Source organism: Callospermophilus lateralis, chromosome 17 (assembly GCF_048772815.1).
Source record: "Callospermophilus lateralis isolate mCalLat2 chromosome 17, mCalLat2.hap1, whole genome shotgun sequence".
NCBI classification, from domain to species: Eukaryota; Metazoa; Chordata; class Mammalia; order Rodentia; family Sciuridae; genus Callospermophilus; species Callospermophilus lateralis.
The window spans coordinates 68,952,481-68,975,706 of NC_135321.1; the positions used below are offsets into that span (position 1 = coordinate 68,952,481).

The 23,226-nt window shown below is 44.3% G+C and overlaps 1 protein-coding gene across 6 annotated transcripts in view; it reads left to right on the forward strand.

Annotated features, from left to right (window-relative positions):
* The window catches only part of Aopep (aminopeptidase O (putative)), a 304,665-nt gene that overhangs the window by 182,320 nt on the left and 99,119 nt on the right, over positions 1 to 23,226 (forward strand). For all 6 annotated transcript variants that reach the window (XM_076837045.1, XM_076837048.1, XM_076837047.1 and 3 more), the window contains 3 exons: positions 2,714 to 2,816; positions 3,429 to 3,536; positions 13,821 to 13,864. In XM_076837045.1, the coding sequence (XP_076693160.1) occupies positions 2,714 to 2,816; positions 3,429 to 3,536; positions 13,821 to 13,864 (255 nt within the window). The remainder of the gene's footprint in view (positions 1 to 2,713; positions 2,817 to 3,428; positions 3,537 to 13,820; positions 13,865 to 23,226) is intronic.

Consider the following 23,226-nt stretch of genomic DNA (forward strand, 5'->3'; position numbering starts at 1 on the left):
GAATGCGCTGGGGACATAGCTCAGTGGTGGAGCACCCGGCCACAGGTGGGAGAGTCCCTGTCCTCGGTGTGCAGAGTCCTGTGTTTCAGACACAGCAGCGAAGCCTTTTCCAGTCTGATTTCCCTCTAATCTCACAGAATATGCCACTTTAGGTGTATCTACTTTTTCTTAACTTTTTAATTGAAATTCAACATACATACACCAAGGTGCAGAAAGCTTTTCTAGGTAGTTGAAAGGATCTGTACTATTTATGTGCATAAAGCCGACTGAAGAGTAAGTAGTCTGCAGAGCAGCCCAGCAGCCCAGGAACCCCCTCTCCCTGCCAGTCCTCCTACCCAAAGGCAGCCACTGTGCCCGTCTATGTCACCATAGGTCAGTCTTGCCCATTCTTGAACTTCATCAAAATGGATCGTACATTTTTGTGTGCTCTTTGTGGGTCTGACTTTGGTTACTTGTCTGTGAGGTTCATGTATGTTATTGAGTGGGGTCGTGGGTCATGCATGGGTCTCCTGCATTCTCCATGCTGACTCTGCATGGACCTAGGGTAAGTCGTGTCCTGAGAACCCAGGGAGAGTTTCCTGTTTCCAGCGTGGATTTTCTTCTCACAAACCACCCTTTGGTCTCACAGAGCGTGCCTGTGCACTGCTCGCTCAGCTCCCAGTCTACTTTAAAAGGAGACTCTGGGGCACTTTTGCCTTGGTGCTGTCAGCATAAAAGAATTTCCTTGAGCATGTCTTCATTTGGAGAGGGTGGGGAGAGAGGGTGGGAGAGGAAGGCAGGCATTGGGGAAGGACATTTTTAGGCAAAGGAAAAACAGCCACTCAGGCGTCCTGGGGAACTGGAGCCTGGAGCCTGCCTGCAGCCTGCCTGCAGCCTGCCTGGAGCAGAGCGGTCTGGTCTTGATCCCTCCCCTCCAGCAGCCTCTGATCAGAGCTGCAGGGCAGAAGAACTCAGCCCTGCCTCTCTTGGAGCTGGGCAACCTGGTTTGAATTCAGGTTTACTCTTATTTTTTTTCAGTACTGGAGATGGAACTCTACCACTGAGCCACATCCCCAACCCTTTTTATTTTTTCATTTGAGACAAGGTCTTGCTAAGTTGCCCAGGCTGGCCTTGAACTTGCCTTGAGGCTGTTCTTGCTTCAGCCTCTGGGAGGAACTGGGCTGTTCATGTAGTCTTTGTGGTCTGACTTCTGTTACTTAGCTGACAGTGGCATGTGCCACCATGCCTGGCTCCAGGTTGACTCTCGAGAAGCCACCCTTCCCTGATTGCAGGTGATGGGCTCCTGTGAGAGCTGGGGAGGCTTTCTTCATGACACTGCTCCACCGCAGGGCGCACTTGGTGTGGGGAAGAGCTGCTGTGTGTCGGCCGTCTCAGGTGCGGTATAGGCACTCGCTGTCCCTACAGGTGTGCTGCAGATGCTACAGCTCTGTGGTGACTCGAGGGACCCATCCTCTTCATCTTCCTTTTGTCATCTGCTGGTTTTGAGCCATGTGTCTTCCAGGTTAATTTTCTGGAACATTCAGCTAAGACTCAATCAGAGAATCTTTGTGCTAAAGCAGTTACAATATTTAATTGAATTTATTGAGTAATCCCTGGCCTTTGCTAGAGACTTTGTAATATATTATTTCCACAGATCCTGGGTAGGAAGGTAGGATCATTTGATTTTACTGGTGAGTAAACAGGGGTTAGAGAATTTGAAAAACCTGCTAGCAACTAACCAGTCGTAAGAAGAAGGCTGATTTTAAAAGTAGGACTTTTATATTCCAAAGGCCTTGTATCTTGTACCAAGTAAGCCTGCCTTTTTAAAATAACCTCCCATCTTTCTGATGTGCCAGTCCTCTTCATCTCTTCCTGACCCCAGCCTCAAAACACCCCTCAGTTTTTATCCAGTCGGTGACTGGGCTCAGTACAGCTGAGAGCTGCATGTGCCTTGTCACTAACTTGGAGTTTAACTGGCTGCTGAAACTTAACTCTAACACAGTGCACAAGTATTTATTAGATGTTCCAAAGGGCCTGTCATATTTCATTAAAGAAATTTTAAAAGATATATTTAAAACCAAGAGCACAGTGGTAAAGAGCCTGCATCATAAGTGATGCTGACCCCAGGCCTTGGCAAATCCAAACAAACCTGAGACTTCTGTTTGCCTCAGTTTCCTTCCTTGGTGACATGAGGGGTTGAAGTGTGTGATTACTAATGTCTCCACCACTTCAAAAACCAGGAACTTCTTTGACCTTTAAAAAGTTCTAAAATGGGTTCAGAATGCAAATATTTCTTAAAGGAGCCTTAATTATTAAATACAGACCTAGAGAAGTGGATAGACATTGAGACTTTCAAAAACAAATTTTAAAAATATATTTGAATACATATTCAAAATATATTTTAATTACCCAGTTCATCATTCCCACCAAGAAAGGGCATCTTAAATAATTCATATTGAAGCTTGGATTCTTTGAGGGTCTGGCACATTTTATCTTGGATAGGATGACATAAAATACTGCCAATAGCCAACCTCAAGTTGCCAACCTTAAATATAAGTCCCACCTTGTTCACTATTCAAATTTATAATATAAACTCTTTTAAATTATACCTGGTACTATTGAATTGAATTAAAACTCTTTTGAGCAACTCTGGAGATAGGAATAGGATGATTTTATTGTTTAATTAGTTACAGATGTGCTATACTTAAGGAAATTGATACTATTATCATTTTAGACCCAGTAAAGAGAAAACTGGCCAGGTGAGCGACTCGGGAGCATCTGTGGTCAAACATGGACTCAACCCTGAGAAGATCTTCATGCAGGTTCATTATCTAAAGGTGAGTGCAGCTAGTGGCTCAAGCCGGTTATTCTGGGGCAGCATTATTTAGGTTATACAGTTGAATAATGATGATTAGTAACATGGTTGAGCAAAAGCAGAAAACCAATGAATGTTGTAATGCCGTCTGGTTGGGTAGCATCCGAATGTCCTCTAATTAAAGCACTTACTACCCCTGAACAAGGGGGCATGAATCAAAGGAAGCTGGGAGAGTTCCTGCCCCGGACCTCTTCTCCCTGGCTTCCAGTTAGCCTTGAAGAATAGAACCTTCCAGTTGCTCTCAGGTTCCAACCAGAGGAGATGCAGTAAGGAAAACTTCCAAGTTGGAAAGACCATGCTGGGAGCTGAGGTGGGGAGGAGCTGGACCGCTGCCCTTGCAGGTCACGAGGGATGCTCAGGTGCCACCTGAACCGAGTCAGAACAGACAGTGAAACATTGAGGAAGGAGTTGAGGACTCAGCAGTGCATCCTCCTGGTCAGAATATAAAGGGCAGCCTGAGACAGTGAGGTGGCACCTGCTAGGTGCACATGGGCTCCGGGGCTAAGTGACAGTGGCAATTTTGTGAAGGGCCCATCATGGACATCTTGTTTTCTCTCTTCTTTCTTTCTTATAGGGCTACTTTCTTCTTCGATTCCTTGCCAAAAGACTTGGAAATGAAACCTATTTTTCATTTTTAAGAAAATTTGTACACACGTTTCATGGACAGTTGATTCTCTCCCAGGTAATTGACGGGTTCTTGGGAGCTCATGATATGCAACTGAAGGGGATGCAGCATGTGGAGATTGGATTATGCCAGCATTCAAAGAGAAAAAAGATTGACTATTTCATTCAGGGTGGAAATTATGAACAAAGTGGACACAAGGAAGGTGTTTTGGGGGAGGGTGAGCTCCTTGCAACTAGGGGACAGACCCACCTGAAGCCGTCTGAGCACAGTGATGCAAATGGCTGTACCCTGAGCGATCTTAACAACAAAACAAGCATTCCTTCTTCTTGGAGTCGTCTTTGCGGGGTTCATTATCTAAATCTTTTTTTTTTTTTTCATTGGTAAAATTTAACTTTATTGACTTAAAATTGTATTATTTTTCAATTTCTACATATATAGTGGTTTAAGATGGATTGCAGGTTAGAAAATTCATCATGTAATAAATTATGTCATAGAATTGATGTAGAAAACCAATAACTGCTAGATAATAGCTGTGAGGAGATCCGTTTCACTTCTCCTGAGAGGCAGATTGTACTTATTTCTACATATGATTTAATGCTGAAGACCGTGACAACAATTGATAGCAGCCAAGATCTCTATAATACATAAGCTATGTTCATCTACATTTTCTCATAGAAATTGAGCAATTTTATTCACAAATGGGTACTTGCTTATGCAAATTAATGATAATTACAATATAAATTATTATAAAAGCTTCAAAACAATCTTATGTTCTTCAAATAATATCTAATATATTGTCAACTATTAGTAGAGGGAGAGAGAGAGAGAATTTTAATATTTATTTTCTAGTATTTGGCGGACACAACATCTTTGTCTGTATGTGGTGCTGAGGATCGAACCCGAGCCGCACGCATGCCAGGCGAGCGCACTACTGCTTGAGCCACATCTCCAGCCCCCATTATCTAAATCTTACCCTTCAGTCTGCACTTGATGCCAGGACTTCAGAGCCACCCTAGCTGAGCAGATGTGCATCAGCCTGCTTCTCTTTTGTTGCCCTTAATGTCATTCCCATTATCTGTATTGTATTTTCATGATAGCACTGTCTCTTGTCTGTTCCTTCTCTGTATGTATGAGCTCATGTAGGCCAACATGTATTTAGTACAGTCTGGCACACAGTAGGTATGCTATAAATCTTTAATAAACAGATTAAAAGGAAGACACCCTGAAACATCAGACAGCCTGGCCCCAAGACAGTTGGAAAGAGACTCTGTCCACTCCCGTGGGTGTGGGGTGAGCAGCACCTGGCAAGGAAGCTAACGGTGAGAGCTCTGAAAACAGTGCTCATGTTGGCAGGGGTTGGACAGAGGGTGTCTTTGATCATTGTGTTCAGACACGGCTGTGAGTCACATCATCTGCAGCATGAGAAGGAAAGGGTGTGTGATTATAACCTGACACACCGAGGAGAGCAAGACTGATATCCAAGCCCTGTGCTCTTTTAATCTTTTTGGTGTCTTGAGGAGGCGATTCTCCCATAGTTAGGAAGGCAGTTCAAAACAGATTTAGACTCCTTGCGTGCTTGGTTGGCTCTGATGGGTCCAGGTCCTGCCGCTTCAGCCATTTCTCACCAAGATGCTCCCACTGTGTGTGGGACTTCCTGTGACCACTGAGGTTCTGGCTTCGTTTCCCATGAACTCCTGCTGCTCTCTCAACCAGCTCATTCAGTTTTTCTTTTATCTCTTTTGAATAACTTTGTTTTTCCATAACAACTTTATTGAGATAAAATTCACATGCCATAAAATTTACCCTTTAGAAATGTGCAAGCTTGTGATTGTGCAGCCCTCAGCATGATCTAATTTTAGAACATTTTCATCAACCCCGAAAGAAATCATCAGCACTTGCTTCCCCGTCCACCCTTCCTGCCGACACTATCTGCTCTGTCTCTGGGGATTGGTCTCTTCTGAACATTTCATAGAAATGAACCACGTGGTCTTGGGTGTCTGACTTTAGTTCATGCAGCATGTTTTCAGGGGTTGTGTAGCATGTACCAGGACATCACTCCTGTTTCGTTTTGTTTGTTTTCTTTTTCTGAGACAGGACCTTACTCTGTTGTTCAGGCTGGTCTTGAACTCCTGGAATCAAATGATCCCTCCTGCCTCTTCCTCCCAAGAAGTTGCCTAATTTTAATTGTGTTAATTGTGGTAACATACATAAAACTTATCATTTTAGCCATTTTAAGTGAATGATTCAGTGGAATTAAGTGCATTCACTTTTTTTTCCCAATGATCACCATCATCCCTCTCCATCTTCATCTTCCCAAACTGAAGCTCTGAACCCATTGAACAGTGCCTCCCTGCTCTTCCCAGCCCCAGGCTCTGGCAACCACCATTCTTTTTTCTGTTTCTATGAATTTGATTACAGTAGGTGCTTCAGGTAAGAAGAACTGACCATCAGGTGTCCTTGGTGTCTGGCTTATTCACCTAGCGTCATGTCTTCAGGGCCACCTACATTGTAGCAGGCAGAACTTCCTCTCAGTTCTTTGGAGCATATACACAGAAGTGGGATTGGTGGACCATGTGGTAGTTCTCTGTTTGGGTTTTTGAGGAGCTGCTAGATTATTTCCACAGAGACTAGGGCGTTTTACATTCCACCTGCTGAGGGTTCTGGTTTCTCCACGCTTGTCAATGCTGGTTGCCTTCCATCTTTTGATAATGGGTCTGAAATTATATCTTCCTTATGGGTCTGAAATTATCTCCCGATAGCTTTGATCTGCGTTTCTCTCATGGCTTAATGATGTGAGTGTTCTTTATGTGTTTATCGACCACTCATGTATCTATTTTGGAAAAATGTTGGTTCATATCCTTTGACCATTCCTTATTTGGGTTGTCTTTTATTATTGAGTTATAAGAATAGTTCATGTTCTGAACAGAAGTCCCTTATCAGATATGATTTGCAAATGTTTTCTGTTTTTTTAAAATATTTATTTTTTTAGTTTTAGGTAGACACAATATTTTATTTTTATGTGGTACTAAGGATCGAACCCAGAGCCTCATGTATGTTTCGTGAGCACTCTATCACTGAGCCACAACCCCAGCCCCAGTATTTTCTGTTTTTATGCATTGTATTGTTGCTTTCTTGATGGTGTTCTTAACAGCAAAGAGTTTTTAATTGTGACAAGTCAAATGTTCTATTTTCTCTTTGATTGCTTGGGTTTTGGGTGTGTCGTATCTAAGAAACTACTGTTTGATTGAAGTTTGTGAAGATCTACTTCTGTTTTCTTCTAAGTTTCATGGTTTTAGCTCTTATGTTTAGGGCTCTGATTTTTGTATAAGTTGTGAAGATGATGTCCAACTTCATTGTTTTGCATGTATCTAGTTGTCCCTATCATTTCATGAAAAGGCCATCCTTTCCCTCCATTGAATTATCTTAGAACCTTTGCAAAAACCATTTGACCGTTAATGTAAGGGTTTGTTTCTGTACTCTAATTCAATTCCACTTATCACTATTTCTGTCTTCATGCCAGTACCACAGTGCCTTAATTATTGTATCTTTGTATTAAATTTGGAAATACTGCCTTTACAACATACTCACTATAGAAATTCAAGCAATACAGAAAGGTACAAAGGAGATCAGTCATCATTCAAATTCCCACCACCCAGAAATGCCTACAATTGATATTATGTTACTACCATTTTAGAAGCCACACTGTTTCTTTCTCTATCTGGTCTATGTGAGGTATGTATACACCTCGAAGATTGTATATATATGTTATATGTTTATGTACACGTGAATAGGAATTGTTAAACTAATTTTATAACTGTAGGAATATATATGTATATGTATGCATATGTATGGATATTTCCCCACCCAGTACTGGGGATAAACCCAGGGCCTCACCCACACTAGGCAAGCATTCTACCACTGTGTTACATCCCTAGCCCCTATATATATTTTTTAATGAACTGTTTCAAATTTCTTTGTCTAAAACTTGATAAATGAAAAAGAAACTAAAGGGAAGGTAAAGAACTTTCTAAACTTCAGATTAATGTAAGAGAGATCATTTCCTCAAAGATTCTTCTATGGTTAAGAAACGTTACTACAGAAAAAATTTGTTAAATTTGAAATTGTTATTTTCTCCTTACGTATTTCATCTTATAGAGCATCAGCTTATTCACTACTATGAAAGTTAAGGAAATCAGCAGTTATAAACTTCCACTATTTCTCCTAGTTCTAAATTTTTCTTAATTATTATTATAGAGTGAGGTTTATAGTTCATTCACAGTATACACTGTAACCATACTTTTCACAGTTATGTAGGTTTTGGTTTATTTGGTTTTGAGAGAGTATCTTGCTAAGATGGTCAGGCTAGCTCGGACTTGTGATCCTCCTGCCTTAGCCTCCCAAGTTGCGGGGAATACAGGCAGGCACCACTGTGCACAGCCAATTATATAGTTTCAGCTCTGTGAGTAAAGGATTTCAGTGTTTGTCACCAGTCATTTTACTGTGCTTCTATATTCATGAATATTTTATTTTGATTCAACTCTTTGTTGGCCAAATTTCAATAATAACTTGGTGTTCAAGTCGCCATCTCCCAGCCTGTGTGACTTCTGAGTTCTTCCTGCTGAGGATGCTTGCGTGTTGGCTATGTTTGAATTACAAACTGGTTTCAGATTCTGGGACACATTTCCATTCTGCAGAACTTCAGACATTGCTCCACTGCCTTCTGATTAACGCTGTAGAAACCATTGAAATTAACCTACTTTTCTCCTATAAGACCACTTAGATGGCAGAAGAACTCATAATCTTTGAAGTTTAGTAATTTATTGAGAAAATAGGTTGGTGCCCATGGTTTTGAGTTGTTCCCCTTCCCTCCACCCACCAAAAACAGCTACATTTTTAAACCATAGTTCTATCCTTTATTGAAATTGTCTTAATTTTATCTCTGAATGTAACTGTCCGCCTACAGGTTCTGAATTTCAGACTTGCCAGTTATCCCTGTGTCATGTTTTCTTTGTCCTCCATGTCTATTATTTATGAATTGCTTCTTATCTTTTTCTTCTTCACAGCCTGGGCTCCTATCGAGCTGCCCCTTTTATTATTAGCACTGTCTTCTTGAGTGCTGTTCTTTTCATCGTCATTCCTACTTCATTAATATCCCATATTGATGGGATTTTGGTCCTTAATTTATTTCCTTTGTTTTGGAACCTCTCTTTTCTTCACCCTTTGTTGTTTTGTCATCTTTCTGCTTTCATTTTATTGAGCTTATTTTGTGTTTTTGTTAATTTATTTTATAGTGTTAAGCATTCGTGGAACATTTTCTTCTTTTCCTTGGGCCATGTTTTCGTGTGTTGCTTCTGTCTGTCTCTTTGGTGGATTGTCATGTTAGTTCACACAGTTGCAGGACCTTTCCTGTGAATTCTCATATATAGGGAACATGATCCTTGCCTCCTTTCCCCACTCTTCTTGGGCTTGCTTTTCTTCCCCTCTGAGCTGCAGTTTGAGTGTTGGCCTCTGTGCGTGGAGGAGGGCGGAGGCGGACTCTGCTGTGACCCTAGCCAGCCTTTGTTGGAAGACTGGCCCTGTGTCTCCTGCAGATGTATTAAGTGTCCCCTTGCCAAGAGTCTCGTGACCTGATAGGGCATAGCCTTTCCCACCGCAGGCTTCTCTGGGTGGTGCTTGTTCCTCGGCTCCATTGGAGCTTCGAGCTCCGCTGCTCATCAGGGTCCTCCACAGAGGTTGGCATCCCACGTTTTGCTCCTCTCTCCAGCATGCATTTCCAGTCCCTCCACAGTCAAAAGAGAGGAAAGGTGAAGTTATTCCTGCTTCTTTCCACACGTGGTATTAACGCTGGTGAAGTCTGCCAGGTGTGGTCAGCTCAGTGCTGCGCAGTGCAGTGGGAGGCTGCAGGAGGGGCAGAGGGAGAGTGGGCGGTGGGGCCAGAGCCCTAGCTCCTGCCTTCCTGGCATTTGGATCCCATGCCAGGAGCTTGTACTATTTTCTTTGTTGGGATGCTGCTGACCCTCTATTTGCTACTTTCAGAAGTTTCCTTTTTTTTTTCTCTCTCTCTCTCTGTGTGTGTGTGTGTGTGTGTGTGTGTGTGTGTGTGTGTATGAGACAGGGTCTTGCTACTTGCCCCTGACAGGTCTCAAACTCCTGAACTCACATAATCCTCCTGCCTCAGTATACAGAGTGCTAGGACTACAGGTGCATGCCACCACACCACGCTTTTTTTTTCTTTTTAGTTATACATGACAGTAGATTATATTTTGACATATCATACATACACGGAGTACAACTTGCCATTCTTATGGTCATACATGATGTGGAGTTACACTGGTCTTGTATTCATACATGAACATAGGAAAGTGATGTCCCGTTCATTCAACTGTCTTTCCCATTCCCATTCCCGTTCCCCATCCCTTTCCTCCATTCCCCCCACATTCAATCCATTAAACCCACACACCACCACCCCCATGCTAGTTATGAGTCAGCAGCATCCTCATATCAGAGAGAATTTTTGGCCTTTGTTTTTTTGGGACTGGCTTATTTTACTTAGCATGATAATCTCTAGTTCTATCCATTTACCAGCAAATACCATAATCTCATTCCTCTTTATGGCTGAGTAATATTCCATTGTGTGTATATGTGTGTGTGTATACATACACACACACACACACACACACACACACACACATTTTCTTTATCCACTCATCTGTTGAAGGGCACCTAGCTGCTATTGTGAATTGAGCTACTGTGAACATGGATGTGGCTGTATCACTATAGATGCCAAGCTTTTCGAATACATATTTTTAATGGATTGCATCTTAATTTATGTTGCTTGTTAGTTATTGATAAGGAAGAGTTGTGATCCAGTTTCCTTATGCAGAAGCCCCTCAGTTTCTTCCTCTTTTGCCTTACTTCTTCCTTCCCCTTCTATGCCCCGAACCTGCCAGCATTTCAGTTTGACCACCCTTCTAGTTGCCATTAAATCCCTCGTAAGCATGACAGTGACTGATTCCTCTCAATCTTGTTTCTTCTCTGACTCTGCCAATCCTGTCCTTGCTTCGGCATTTTGATTATTTGCTTTGCCTCTCTTGCCCACCCATGACCATAGTAATCATTCATAAAACATTGATAGGGGTTATTAATCCTGTATACTTGTCAAGCCAGTGTCAGTTTATCCAGTAGAATCTATATGTGCCTGCTTTTTATTGAATACTTTCACCAGAACTAAAAAATAATTACCAAATTAGCCATGTGCCAAAATCAGTGTTAGTTTTCTGAAAATTGTAATGCTTAATTTAGTGTTGTTAGGTGTTAATCAAAACAAGCTGTCTGGGACTGATCTAATTAGCATATAGATTATAGGGAGAGTAGGACTTGAAAACCGAAATCTCAAGGAATGTGTTATTTCTAACTGTGGCCTGGGCTTGGAACCATTGCCAGGGACTCAGATTCAATTTCAACCCATGTCCCTCTCCAGTGACAGAGGTGTTTATTCTCAGGCGTGCTGCAGAGGTGACCCACTGGGACCCTCCTATTTGTTGCTAACTGACTTGCCTGGTGGTGCTAGAATGAGCCGTGAGGGACAGCCCTCCTTGTCCAATTAGATCTCGAAGTTGCTTTCAGAAAACTGCCAGCCGCTGAAGGAAAGAGTGGGGAGAGATGAAAGAACTGAAGAGAAGCTGCAAGGGGAAATCAATCTTAAGAGGCACAATTCTGTTTATTTCATGGTGTTTTGGTGAAAGAAGAGTCTACCCCAGGGTGTACCCAGTTTTACAAGAGAAAGTAGAAAAACCAGTGTTTTGTGTTTAAATTTTGGGTCTAGGGAAGGAGTAAGAAGGGCTTGCTGGGCCGATTCTGTGGATAGATGCACAGGACTGCCTACCTGAGAACCGAGAGCCCTGTAGAGCTATGGGCCTGCCTGCAGGATGGAGGACCATCCAGCTCTGCAGCCGGGACGTTCCCACAGATGCCAGGGGGTGGGTGTGTGACCCCGGCAGTCACTGGCAGCCTCCGGCCAGCTGCTGTGTTGCCTGCAAACCTCACCTTGGAGGCAGGAAGCGGCAGATTCTCTAGAACGGTGACCTGCCAGGAGCAGGAAAACCATCTTTCTTTAAAAGTGGAGCAGGGCTTCCAGGGAACGTCCTGTGTTCCCACGGAATTCAGGATTGTTGCACTTCACATTCCTGCACAGACAGGACCCAGCTATAATTGGAAAATGCAAAAGGGCAGAACTAAGGTTAACTCTGAAAATTTCCTGCTTCTCATGCAATTAAATTCTCCCCCTTGTTAAGTTAATGGAATTTTCCCCACATAATTGAGTATAAATTACCAGGCAAATATGGGGTAATCGGGTATGGGCTATAGGAGATGATGACGTCATTAGTAAAAAGTTATCATTGCAGTATTTGGATTTTTAAGAATCAAAAATCCTGCCAAGGGCTGGGGTTATAGCTCAGTGGTAGAACGCTTGCCTTGCACGTGTGAGGCCCTGGGTCTCATTAATTTCTAATTGGATGCTTTACAAAATAATTTTTTAAATAATAAGAATAATCACTTTTAGGACTTTGAGCAAAACAGATTTTTGCATACCAAATCCCGCTCTTGTTTCTCTTGGCATTCTTCTCCAAATATCCCTGGTAGGTGCCTTTGTAAGGCATTAATTAATTTGGAATTCTCCTATCCCCCTTCATTTTTATGACATGATCCGTACTTTAAATATTTTGTGTTCTTTACTCCAAGTGAAGGAGCAATAGAAAACTAAAGTCTTAGAAGAGAACAGAGCTTGCAAGGAATAAATCTTTTTTTTTTAGTACTTAATAAGGAGACCTTGCCTCTGATAGAAGTGGACTGTGACCACCTAGGAACGTGTACAGGTGGGACAGCTGGCTGTCCAGTGTAGCCGTGATTGCACTTCAGTGTGGGATTAGGAAAAGAACTCCTCACCCTACAGACTGCAGGTTTCTCCTGCCCTTCGAGTCCTTCCGTTTCCTGGTGGGGAGAGCAGCAGCACAGTCAGAGCACTGGGTGGACTTTGGTCAGGAGGGACTCTCATTTGCCACATGCATAGTGGGTCACCTGGACTGACTCTTTCAAGGACCCATTTAAAAAGATTATTTTCTATTTGTTAAAAACTTCTAGTGTAGTTCTTCTTTGTTGTTCAATATTATCAGGTTTCCAGAAAGTTAAATATTGTTCTTTGTTTCATGTTTATAGTTCTCTAAAATGTATCTTGTTCAGCATTCAGTTGATGAAAGTGGACACTAGGGTTGCCCACACATCAAATAAAAGTACATAATAGAAAAATATAGCCAAATTTGAATTTCAGTAAATATATAAAAATATATATTTTTTGCATATTTATGCCCCCAGTTTAACTGGGCATTCTGTATTTTATCTAACACCACCAATCAAGATTAAATCAAATTCTAAGAGAGATGGGCTGAGAAGTTGGGTTACAGTACACAAGGTACAAATTAAATATAAACAATCGTTCATATTTGAATTGTGTAGGCCTTATGTTTTAAAAGAGTTCTTAACTTTTAGAGATATTTAGTAAAACATGTTGATAAAATTATGTAATATTTGGGATTTGCTTATAAATGCAGGAGTCAGGGAAGTCAGGGGGCAGGACTGGCTGTGGGTTGGTGAATGTGAAGGCTACTTATCCTATTCTGTATACTTTTTTATTGTGTTTGAAATTTTCACATAAAAAAATGAGACAGAGAAAGACAGTCATCAGTCTTGCCTTAGGTTAAGGAATTCTATCATGTAAGCATCTCAGATGTCCAGCAGCTGAGGTTTGTGCAGTGATAGGAGAAGAGGCTGTGGATGGAGACAAGAGCTTCTCCAGCGTGTTCAGAATTGTGGACATTTTTGTTCCTTGATCGACATGTTTATCAACTTGATTTTTGTTATCTTTCCTTGGAACAATGCAGGCGAGTTGCATGTTAGTTTCCAGCCTCTGCAAGTGTAGATTGTTCTCGGGTTATCCAGGAAAGCTCCTGAGGAGAGGACATGGGTGAGTAGGGAGGGAGGACACTCGATACCCTGGCAGCTTTTGAAAGCATTAAACACCAAATAAACTGTCGGGGGGTAGGTCAGAATAACAAGCATTATGTTTTTCAACTCGTTTATGGTTTTTAAAAAAACTAATCTCTCTAAGTGACTGGGCTGAAGTGCTGGGAAGTCAGTAAATTGAGTATATGGTCTGATAAGTTGCCTAGTCTTGCTGGGCTAGCAGGTGAGCTGTCAGCAGCTGGGAAGGCTCAGTCTCTGGCATGGTTCTGGCAGTTACTTACTAATGGACATCTTTAATGGTTTGCTTTTTTCTTATTCCAGGATTTCCTTCAAATGCTGCTGGAGAGCATCCCAGAAGAAAAAAGGTAAGGTCCAACTTAGGAATTAAGAGCCCAGTTTTACTTTTACTGTTAAGAATGACCCTACCATTGTTTGGCTTGTTACTTCCTAGAAGTTTGGTTTTCCTCTCTTACCAAGGCCCTGGCTCAGCCAGTGGAGTCACTGGATAGACAATCATACTTTGGGATAGGCCCAAGTGGACAGTGGAGGCCAGTGTGTACACCCGAGATTCCCAGAGTCGGGGTCCCAAAAGTGTTTTAGGAGGCAAACAAAGATAATCTGTGCTCTCAACTGCTGTGGAAAAGAACAGTGGAGAAGAAAGTTTTGAAAATGGGGATGCCTCCAGTAACGTGGCCTACTAACGGGGACACTTGAGTTGGAGGTGAGTGGTGAAGTCAGGCCCTGGTAGGTTCTAAGCCAGGTCTGCTGCTTCCTCCTGTGAAGCTTAGAGTGGGTCACTTCATCCCTCCATGTTTGTTCTCCACCTTCACTGCTGAGGTTAGGGTTAGACCACTGAGGCTTGTCAGTGACCAACATAGTCATCATATCCTCACTTTAAGAGCAACCAGAGGCGGTGTGTACAGAGACCATTCGACCCTTGGCACTCTTCTGACATCACCATCCAGGGGTTGTGAGAAGCCAGCATTTATTGGGAGTTTATTTCATGAAGATAGCCATTTAATCCTCAAAACAACACTCTTTGGTAATTGTATATTTATCCCAGTTTTACCAAGAAGAGGACAGGGTACCAAGCCTGAATTTCATGGCAGTTTGTGGCAGGGCTGGGATCTGAGCCCAAGCGTCTGGCTCTGGTGTCTGTCCTCTTACCCACTATATTGCCAGTGGGGAAACGGGGGCTCCAGAATGGAGTGGCTTTTCCACACTCCCTTAGCAGGCGAGATAGCACAGCCTGGAGCTGGTCTGTGTCATTCTCATTCCCTCTCCTCTGTGTGCTGCTCAGTACGAGCCCACTGTCCTGAAGGGAGGAGATTCTCATCCTTGCAAGTGTTCAGTTGTAGGCTGCCAACCTCCCACGGGGTATGTAGAGGAGGTTTCAGACCCATGTTTTAGGTAGACTATATTCATTCCAATTTTTACTTCTTATATTTTTTATCTTAACTTGGACCCTGCAAGTAAATACCCTGAAACTGTTTCCAGTAGCAAGATTGATATTCAGACATTAAAGAGGGACATCTTGAGAAATTAAGTGTCTCTTTAAAAAAGAGCTGACATTACTCTCCTCCTTTCTGACCTGCAGATTTAACTGTGTTTTTATGCACATAACAGATTTCCAATTGTGGAAATGAATTCTTTAACACAGATGAGTCAGATTCATGTAGGACCAGTCACCTACATGTTGATGAGCTGCTTTTACATGCTTTCTAAATTGGGTGTCTCGGGGTAAGGTGTCTGGGCTTATGCTGTCAGACTGGGTGCAGGCAATGACATGAAAATTCAGGAGAGGACCCAGGCCCATGCAGATGTGGAGATTTTTTTCCAAATATTGGATTTTTGCCTGGCCTATTTTTGTTTAAACTCCCCCTTATCCCACCTTCCGTTAAGGAAGACTCCAAACTCATTCCTCAGCAGGTGAAAGGGTTATTATGAGTCCTTTTCTTTTTTTAATACAGTAGAAACACACATAAAGGAAGCCAGTGCACCACAGAGTTAACGTGTCCGTCCTATTTGGTGACCTCCTTGTCTCTGCAGCTCCATTTGCAGCTGGTGGAGCTTGCAGGAGGCCTTAGTCATTGGCCAAGACGCTCAGCGGCTCAGGATGCTGCTGGAGATCCATGCCTTGTTTTGGAAGGTCTTAAATGTTTCAGATTTGCCATCCTTTTTTTTTTGAGTAGACATATGGGCTTTTCTTCATGCAAAAATCACATCAGATGTGGCCAGTATTCTTAAGATCAAGAATAACCTGCAAAATGTATATCCTCCTCTCCCCCATTTTTTTTTTTTTGTACCTACCCCAAAATAACTTTTTCAGGCCCTATAATAGAATGGAGCAGTTTTCTTTAAAAAGGAAAAGAAAAGAAAATTCACAGGCATGGTGTCTTACCTCCTTGGGCTGTTACCAGACTCTGTTCTGTGTGATAACCACACATTCTTTCAGAACTTCTTAGAGCATAAATATAACAATTTTCACTGAAGCAGTAAAGTGCATTTTTAGTTTGGGAGGTCTCTCTTTTAATCTTCTTCATAATAAGGTTATGGAGTTCATTTGGATGGCCCCTGAGCCCTCTGGCTCTGAGACCTGGATTTTATCTTGTGAATATTTATTGAGTCAACACATGGGGCCCACAAAGAGATTTTGGTTGTAATTGTGGAAGTTAAGAGCAGCGTCCCTGTCTCAATGTGGCCACCAACCACATGGCCTTTGCTGGGTTACCTCTCCCACTTTTGTGTTTTCCCTAGCATGTTTAGGCCTCTTTCTAAAAACTCTCCTTAAAAGTTAAGGTGATTTCATTTTTACCATGAATCTACTTTAGCCAGTATACTGGAATATATTTTTAAGACTTAAACATCATTTTGCTTGCTAACTAATCTCAGAATCTAGTTCAGCTATTAAAACTGACTGTTTATCCTATTACCTATGCAACATATTGTACCAATTTTATCTAGGTCTCCAAAGGCCCCACACCTACCCCCTGGAGCCTCTAATCTTTGGCTCCGGTTGCAAACTGATCCTTGTGCACATCTGTTAGGCACGTGAGCTACTCTGAACAGAACAAGGCTTTTCAGCTCGGACTAGTCAGCTAGTGTCTCTGTGTCACAGCCCTGTGTTGTTCTCTTGCTTCCATTTATTTAACATTCTCTATTGAGTGTCTCTCATCCCAGGTTTTAGGCGGGATGCTGGGAAACGGAGAAGAGCAAATCCCAGGCCCAGCCCCCAGGAAGCTCGTAGCCAATTACTGGGGCAAAACAGGACATTAGGAGCAGTGCAAGCTGTGAGGTTCTGGGTCCTGAGGGTACAGAGAAAGGTCTCCCCTGTCCTAGCCTCAAGCTGCAGGCAGAGGCCCCCCGAGGCTGTCAGTGGAGGAGTGCCATCCTGCAGGTTGGGAGACACCCTGGGAAGGCAGTGTGGAGGGTAGATTAGACACCAGGAGATCTTGAGATGGAGAAGTGACGGCCGAGGTGGTGACGGTGGCAGTGGCGTTGAACATAATGAACAGACGTGAGGAATGTTTGAGGGGTGCCATCCATGCAGCCTGGTTGGTTAGTTGTGAGGGTTGAATAAAGGAGTCAAGCATGAGCTCGACCTTTCTTGACCACTGAGTTCCACCACGAAGTGATTTTGTACAGATAGTGGGGCAGCTGTTAGGATTCTACACCCTGGAATCAGCATGGAGCAGAGGGTGTGGAAGGGCAGAGAATTTGAAGGTGGCAGTCAGGGGATAAGGTGAGAAAAACCAGGAGTGCTCAGAAGGAGATCCAAATGCTAGGTGCCATTCTCCCCGGCAGGGGAGCACCCTGGGGAGTCGTTGCCCAATGTTCCTGGCCACCTGATGTTCCTGTGTTGTCAGCGGCTGTCAGTGCTCTCTTTGCCCATCAGTCATTGTGTGTATGTGTGTGTGGGAGTGTTGATCTAGTACACCCACCCCCACCCAGAGCTAGGGAGCACTCTTGCTGTAAATGTCTCATCGGCAGTCATGGCGTGCCCAAGCACAAACGCCTTGTTTTCATCAAGAAAATAAGCAACCGTGCGCAAAAGCTCTGAGACGCACACTATTTGCATCCATTGTGTATAGAGGGGACTTAAAAATGTAGATGACTGAAACCTTAAAATCCATGTAGGGTGTGGGTTGCGTCTTAGCACTAGGTCCTGTCCCATTTCAGGCCCGAGCTCCAAAGCCCTGCACTTTCAGAGTCGCTTCTGTGGGTCTTGGAGTGCTTGCGAAAGTGGCCAGGGCTCTGTGCTTCCCTGAAGAGATGCTGGCAGAATGGGATGTTTATTTTTAGTTTTTACTTTTTTGGTACTGGGGATTAAACCCAGGGGTGCTTTACCACTGAGCCACATCCCCAGCCTTTTTAACTCTTTATTTTGAGACAGGATCTCACTGCATTGCTTGGGGCCTTGCTAAGTTTTGAGCTTGCAATCCTTCTGAGTCAGCCTCCCCAACTGCTGACGTCATTAGTAAAAAGTTATCATTGCAGTGTTTGGATTTTTAAGAATCAAAAGTCCTGTCAAGGGCTGGGGTTGTAGCTCAGTGGTAGAGCGCTTGCCTTATTATAGGTGTGGGGCACCACACCAGGCAGAATGTGATCTTTAGGATCTCAGGAGGTTGAAGGCAGGAGCCAGGAGTGAAAAAGGCACTTCACTTGCTCAGCAGCAGGTTGACAGTCACACGTAGCAGATGGGCCTAATAATCAGCTCCCCATCCTGTCACCCCGGCCTCACAACTCAACTGAACCAGCTCATATGGGCATGTGCAGTACCATTTTCAGGCAAGCCAATGTTTATTTCTGTTTACTTTAACATCATGAAAGAACAACTGGCCACTCTGTGTGCTTTAAACACAGCTTATTTTTCTAACCAGGGTCCTGCCAGGATGGCTAGCATATCCTCTCCCCCGCTGTGTTAACTAAATGTGATGCATTGGTAGCCCCAAGGGATTGGTGGTCAGACCTTGAGACTCAAGAGTTGCCCCCTAGGATGTGGGAGTACAGCAGGGAGCCAGCCAGCCAGCAGGCAAAACCACCTGCAGCTCCAGATACCCTGGAGGCCCAGGAGCGGGTGTGGCCAGTCTCAGGCTGCAGTGGGAAGTGCTGATGGAGGACTGGCCGTCTGGGGTCTGCGTACTTCTAGCTATCTGTGTAAAATCAATTTCCATAGTGATCAGACATGCAGAAGAGTAATTTCCTGTAAGTCCTGCGTCCTGGCGAGGTGGAAATGCTTCTGCTCCTCTATTGTGATTATCTAAGCCACATGATCTCAGAGGGAAAGACTTTACCCTTGGCCTGGACTCCAAATGTCCAGAAGTGTAGAAGTCGATTTTTGACCTCAGCACTGCTGTCTATAAGCCAACTTAAGTACTCTCAGCAGTTCTCGCCAGTTCCCCGAGGAGGTTAGGCCACTTACACAGCCTGTCCATAGGGCTGTGGTTTTAAGCAGCAGGAGTGAATGCTTACCCCACCTTAGCAGCCCCAGGCAAGCTTGGTGCTGGGGCTGCCTGCCCCAAGCCTGTGAGCTGAGGAGCCTCTTGCTGCTGACTCTCTCCAGAATCCTCCTGTGCTGCCTGTGCTTCTCCATCTGCTTGGGAAACACCACACAACAATGGACAGCACTTCTCAGGGATGTTATGAGGAGGGACGTGATGCTGGGTGTAAGATGCTTCACAGCTTCCCAAAAGAAAGTGATCTAAGCAAACATACCCTCTTCATCAGGGGCAGCACTCCTCCCCTCCCACTACCCTTCCATGGCTCTCTCCCCTCTCCTAAACGGTAGTGGGAGGACTGGCACCAGCACAGCTATTGCAGGAGCATGACAGGGAGAAGCTGGGGTGCTGGGAGTGGCAGCGGCTCTGCTCTCCTGCAGGATTGTCTGACTACACAGGGCCAGCTCATTCTGAGGCCTAAGTTTAGAGCAGAAGGAGTTGCCAGGGCTTCACAGCCAGCCTAGGTTTGAATCCCGGCCAGGCAGATGCTACCTGCATGCCCTTGGACATGTTCCCTAACCTCTCAGAACCTGTATTTGGTCAGCTTTAATATGGAAACAGAATTGTTGGTCTTGCAGTTATTGGAAGTTTAGATGAAGTTTGTCTGGTGCGCAGTAGATGTTCAGTAAATAGTAGGTGCTACTTCTGTGCCTTTATGTGGAAATGGAATATAATTCCTTCTAATCAGTCCCAAGTACTTTCCTTTGCCCTCCCCTCCACCATACCCCTGTTCCCTTTTTTCTACTCTATTTATTTATGATTTCTTCTATTTATTTGTAGTTTTTTTTTAAATTAGTGCCTTGTGGATATGCATAAAGGTGTGATTCACTGAGGTATACTCCTGTCTCTAATAGGAAAGTTAGGTCAGATTCATTCCACCATTTTTCCCTTTTCCTGTCCCTCCTTCCTCCCCACCATCCTCCTTCCTCTACTGCAGATGTATCCACCCCACCCAAGAAACATTCCACCCTTGGCTTTCTGAGTTTGGCTTATCTCATTTGGCATGATGTTCTCCAATTCCATCCATTTACCAGCAAATGCCATAATTTCATCCGTCTTTATGGCTGAGTAAAACCTCATTGCGTATATGCACCACCTTATCTTTATCATTCGTCTGTTGATGGGCACCTAAATTGGTTCCCCAGCTTGGCTGTTGGGAACTGCACTGCTGTAAACATCGATGTGCCCTGTAGCGTGCTGATTTAAATCTTTTGGATTTAGCTGAGGAGTGGAATAGTAGGGTCATATGGTGGTCTCATCCCTAGTTTTTGAGGAGGTAGAGGAGTTTTTGTTTGCTTTGTTTTTAGTGCTGCTATGTAACAATGTCTGAATGTGCACAAGCACCAGATATGGGAAAGCGGAATTCTCCTTAGCACTCATTAATGAACAGAGCCTCAGAGGTGACAGGACCAAGGCATGGACAGATTGTGGAGGGTCATCCTGCAGAGATGGATGGGGCCCAGGATGCCACACTGTCTCCCAGGCCTCCAACAGGACAGTTTGGATGCCACCTTCCACTCTACCCCGACACACCACATCCAGTTCACCTTTCACTGCCTCCTGTTGAAATAGCAGCAGCCTCCCCTGCGGAATCCCTACCTCTAGCCTCTTCTCCCTCAAGTACTCTTCCTTGTCTCCCTGCTCTCCTGTCATTCATTCTACAGCCACTTCATAGCCTCCGTGGCAGGCCCAGGGTTCAGCCTTGGGGCCTCCAAAGTCCTCACAGGACACCCTGATTCATTTCTGCCTGAGCTGGGCTGAGTGGAGCCTGGCCCTCCCTGTCTTTGCATCCCTTCCCTTCCTGCCCTGGGCAGGACAGATAGCACTGCCTCCCACCAGGACATACTTCTGGCACTGTCGCCTTTCAGGATCTCTGCGGTGCTCCTCCCACCGTCCTCCTTCCCTGTCCCACAGAGGCAGGTGGACCCTTTCCACAGCAGTTGAGCCCCAGCTTTGCAAGAACTGCTGGCATGCAGATGGGTGTCTGTCACATGTCTCTCAGTCACTTGCTGGGTTTTCCATCCCAGCTCTCCGCAGAATCTGAGCCCAGTGGACCTCCGTCGAGTGTCCACCACTCAGAGACATTCTCCTGCCCTCCTCCCGCTCTGGCGAGGGCTTCGGCCTTTCCCGGCGACATTCCAGCCCTCCACTGCAGCCCCTTCTCCAGGCCGCTTAGAGAAGTGTCCGTAAGGTGAAAATTCCTCACAGGAGACTCCCGTCCTGTCCTCATGTCCAACCTCCACAGTGCTGCGCAGCAGCTGTTCGCTGTCTTTGGCAAAATCACTCAAACGTGGCCATCAAGTCGCCTCCCAAACGTCTTTCTTCACGACATTTGATCCCAGTTCCCTTGACCTCCCTCCTGGGCCCAGGGCACCTGCCCTTGAATCATCCTTCCTGTCCTTTCCACATCCTTTCCGAAGCCTGCTTCTTGCTCTTGGTGTTGGAAGTTCTGAGGAGGCCCCTTTCCCAAGATGCCACGTGCAGCTCAGCTCAGCTCAGGAGCAGGCCCCTCACTCCGGCTTCTTCAGTGTCAAGAAGATGGAGGACAGAGGTTTTGCCCCAGAAGGTCACGCGTGGTATCTCCTCTGTGGCTGGAAACAGTGTCAGTGAAGGACATTGTCCTACCTATGTCTAAGGAAAATTGATGTCGTTTTATTTCCTAGTGAAATGTGTGAGACTGGCAGAAAAGAGTAATCTTTATTACTTATATGGTAGCAAGACTGCTAAACTGAAGACCTTTTCATGTTTAGAATGGCTGCAGGGACCCCACCTTACCTGCCTCCACATGTGCCCCTGGGGAGGATACTTCATTTGGTGAAGGAGTCAAGTTCCCGCCCTTACCCCTGAGCAGCCCTGGGCTTTGAGCTGTTGCAGAGGCCCCGGTGGGAACTCCAGCTTGCTTGCCCACATTTGGGGTCAGAGCCCCATTTTCTCTCTGACCTTTTCAGTGTTGCTGCTCCCTAAGTGTCCAGCCAGCCACGTTCTCCTTTCCTGGCCAATCAGTCATTGCTCGTGGCACTGGGTTTCCTGGGAGGCATGTCCAGGGATGACCTAGAGAGGTGGTCTCATCCCTCTGTCCTCTTGTATCCTATCCTCTCTCTTTTGCCTGGTAGTCCCACAGAGGGACCTCATCATCCATGTGCATCCTGACCCCTTTCTCTACATAGTCTTCTTTCCCTCCCTGCATTTTTTCTTTTTTGAAGTAGCAGTGGTTGCCTTCTTGAGCATCCTTAACTTTTTACTGGGACAGAGAAGACAGGGGGCACCAGTGATCAGTGGGAGAAAGAAAAGGAAGACAGAATTAGTTATCCCTTCTTTTTCCAGCCCCTTCCTTCTTTCCTTCCTCCACACTGCCCATGAGGCAGGGGCGCAGGGCTTGGCCCTCCAGCACCTTAACATTGCAGAAAACACCATCTTTCCACAACTGCTTCCACAATTCCAAAAGCAAGGGAGGAAATGTACAGGTGCACATGCACGTGTATGTCTGCAAAATTTTAAAAGATACAGAGCTTAACAACTTGGAACATCTTTCTGGGAAAGGTGAATATTCTCTTTAAAAGAAATCATATTTATTGAATTAACAGTGAAAATGTATCTTTATTCATTCAAGGAAAAAAAATCTATATAGGAATTCTTTTGTACAACAGGGACTGTTTTAAGTGCTAGATTAGCTCCGGAGAGATTCGTTGTTGGGAGGAAACAGTGAAAGTCAAGTTATTGAGTGACTGTCAGTTGCCAACTGGGCTGAATGCTGTGACATGGAGGATAGGGAGCACAGTGGGTGTTGTGTGCACAGGGGAGGCCTTGTTTCAGTCTCTGAGAAGTCCAGGAAGGCCTCTCTGTAAGCAGAGAGTCTGGGCATGACTAGGAATTATCTAGAAGAGGGAAGAAGGGGATGGGTTTGCTTTAAACTTCAAATTAGCCAGGGAAGATGGGAAGATATAACCTCGGAGCTGCCCTTCCTAAATATATACTTAGTAATTTTAAGGAGTAGACAAGTCAGCAGGGCATGAAAGCAAAAAAAAAAAAAAAAAAAAAAAAAAAATTCAGTTGATGTAATAGGCAATCTTTAAATTGAGCCAATTTGATGTTGGCCTACTTGAAAATTAGATAGTGGAAGCTATACTAATTCCATATACCTAAGCCTCTCTGTGGTCTGATAATGGTGTGCATTATTTTTACTTGTTGCAGTAAAAATCATTATTATAAAGTTTGTTACAATGAAGTTT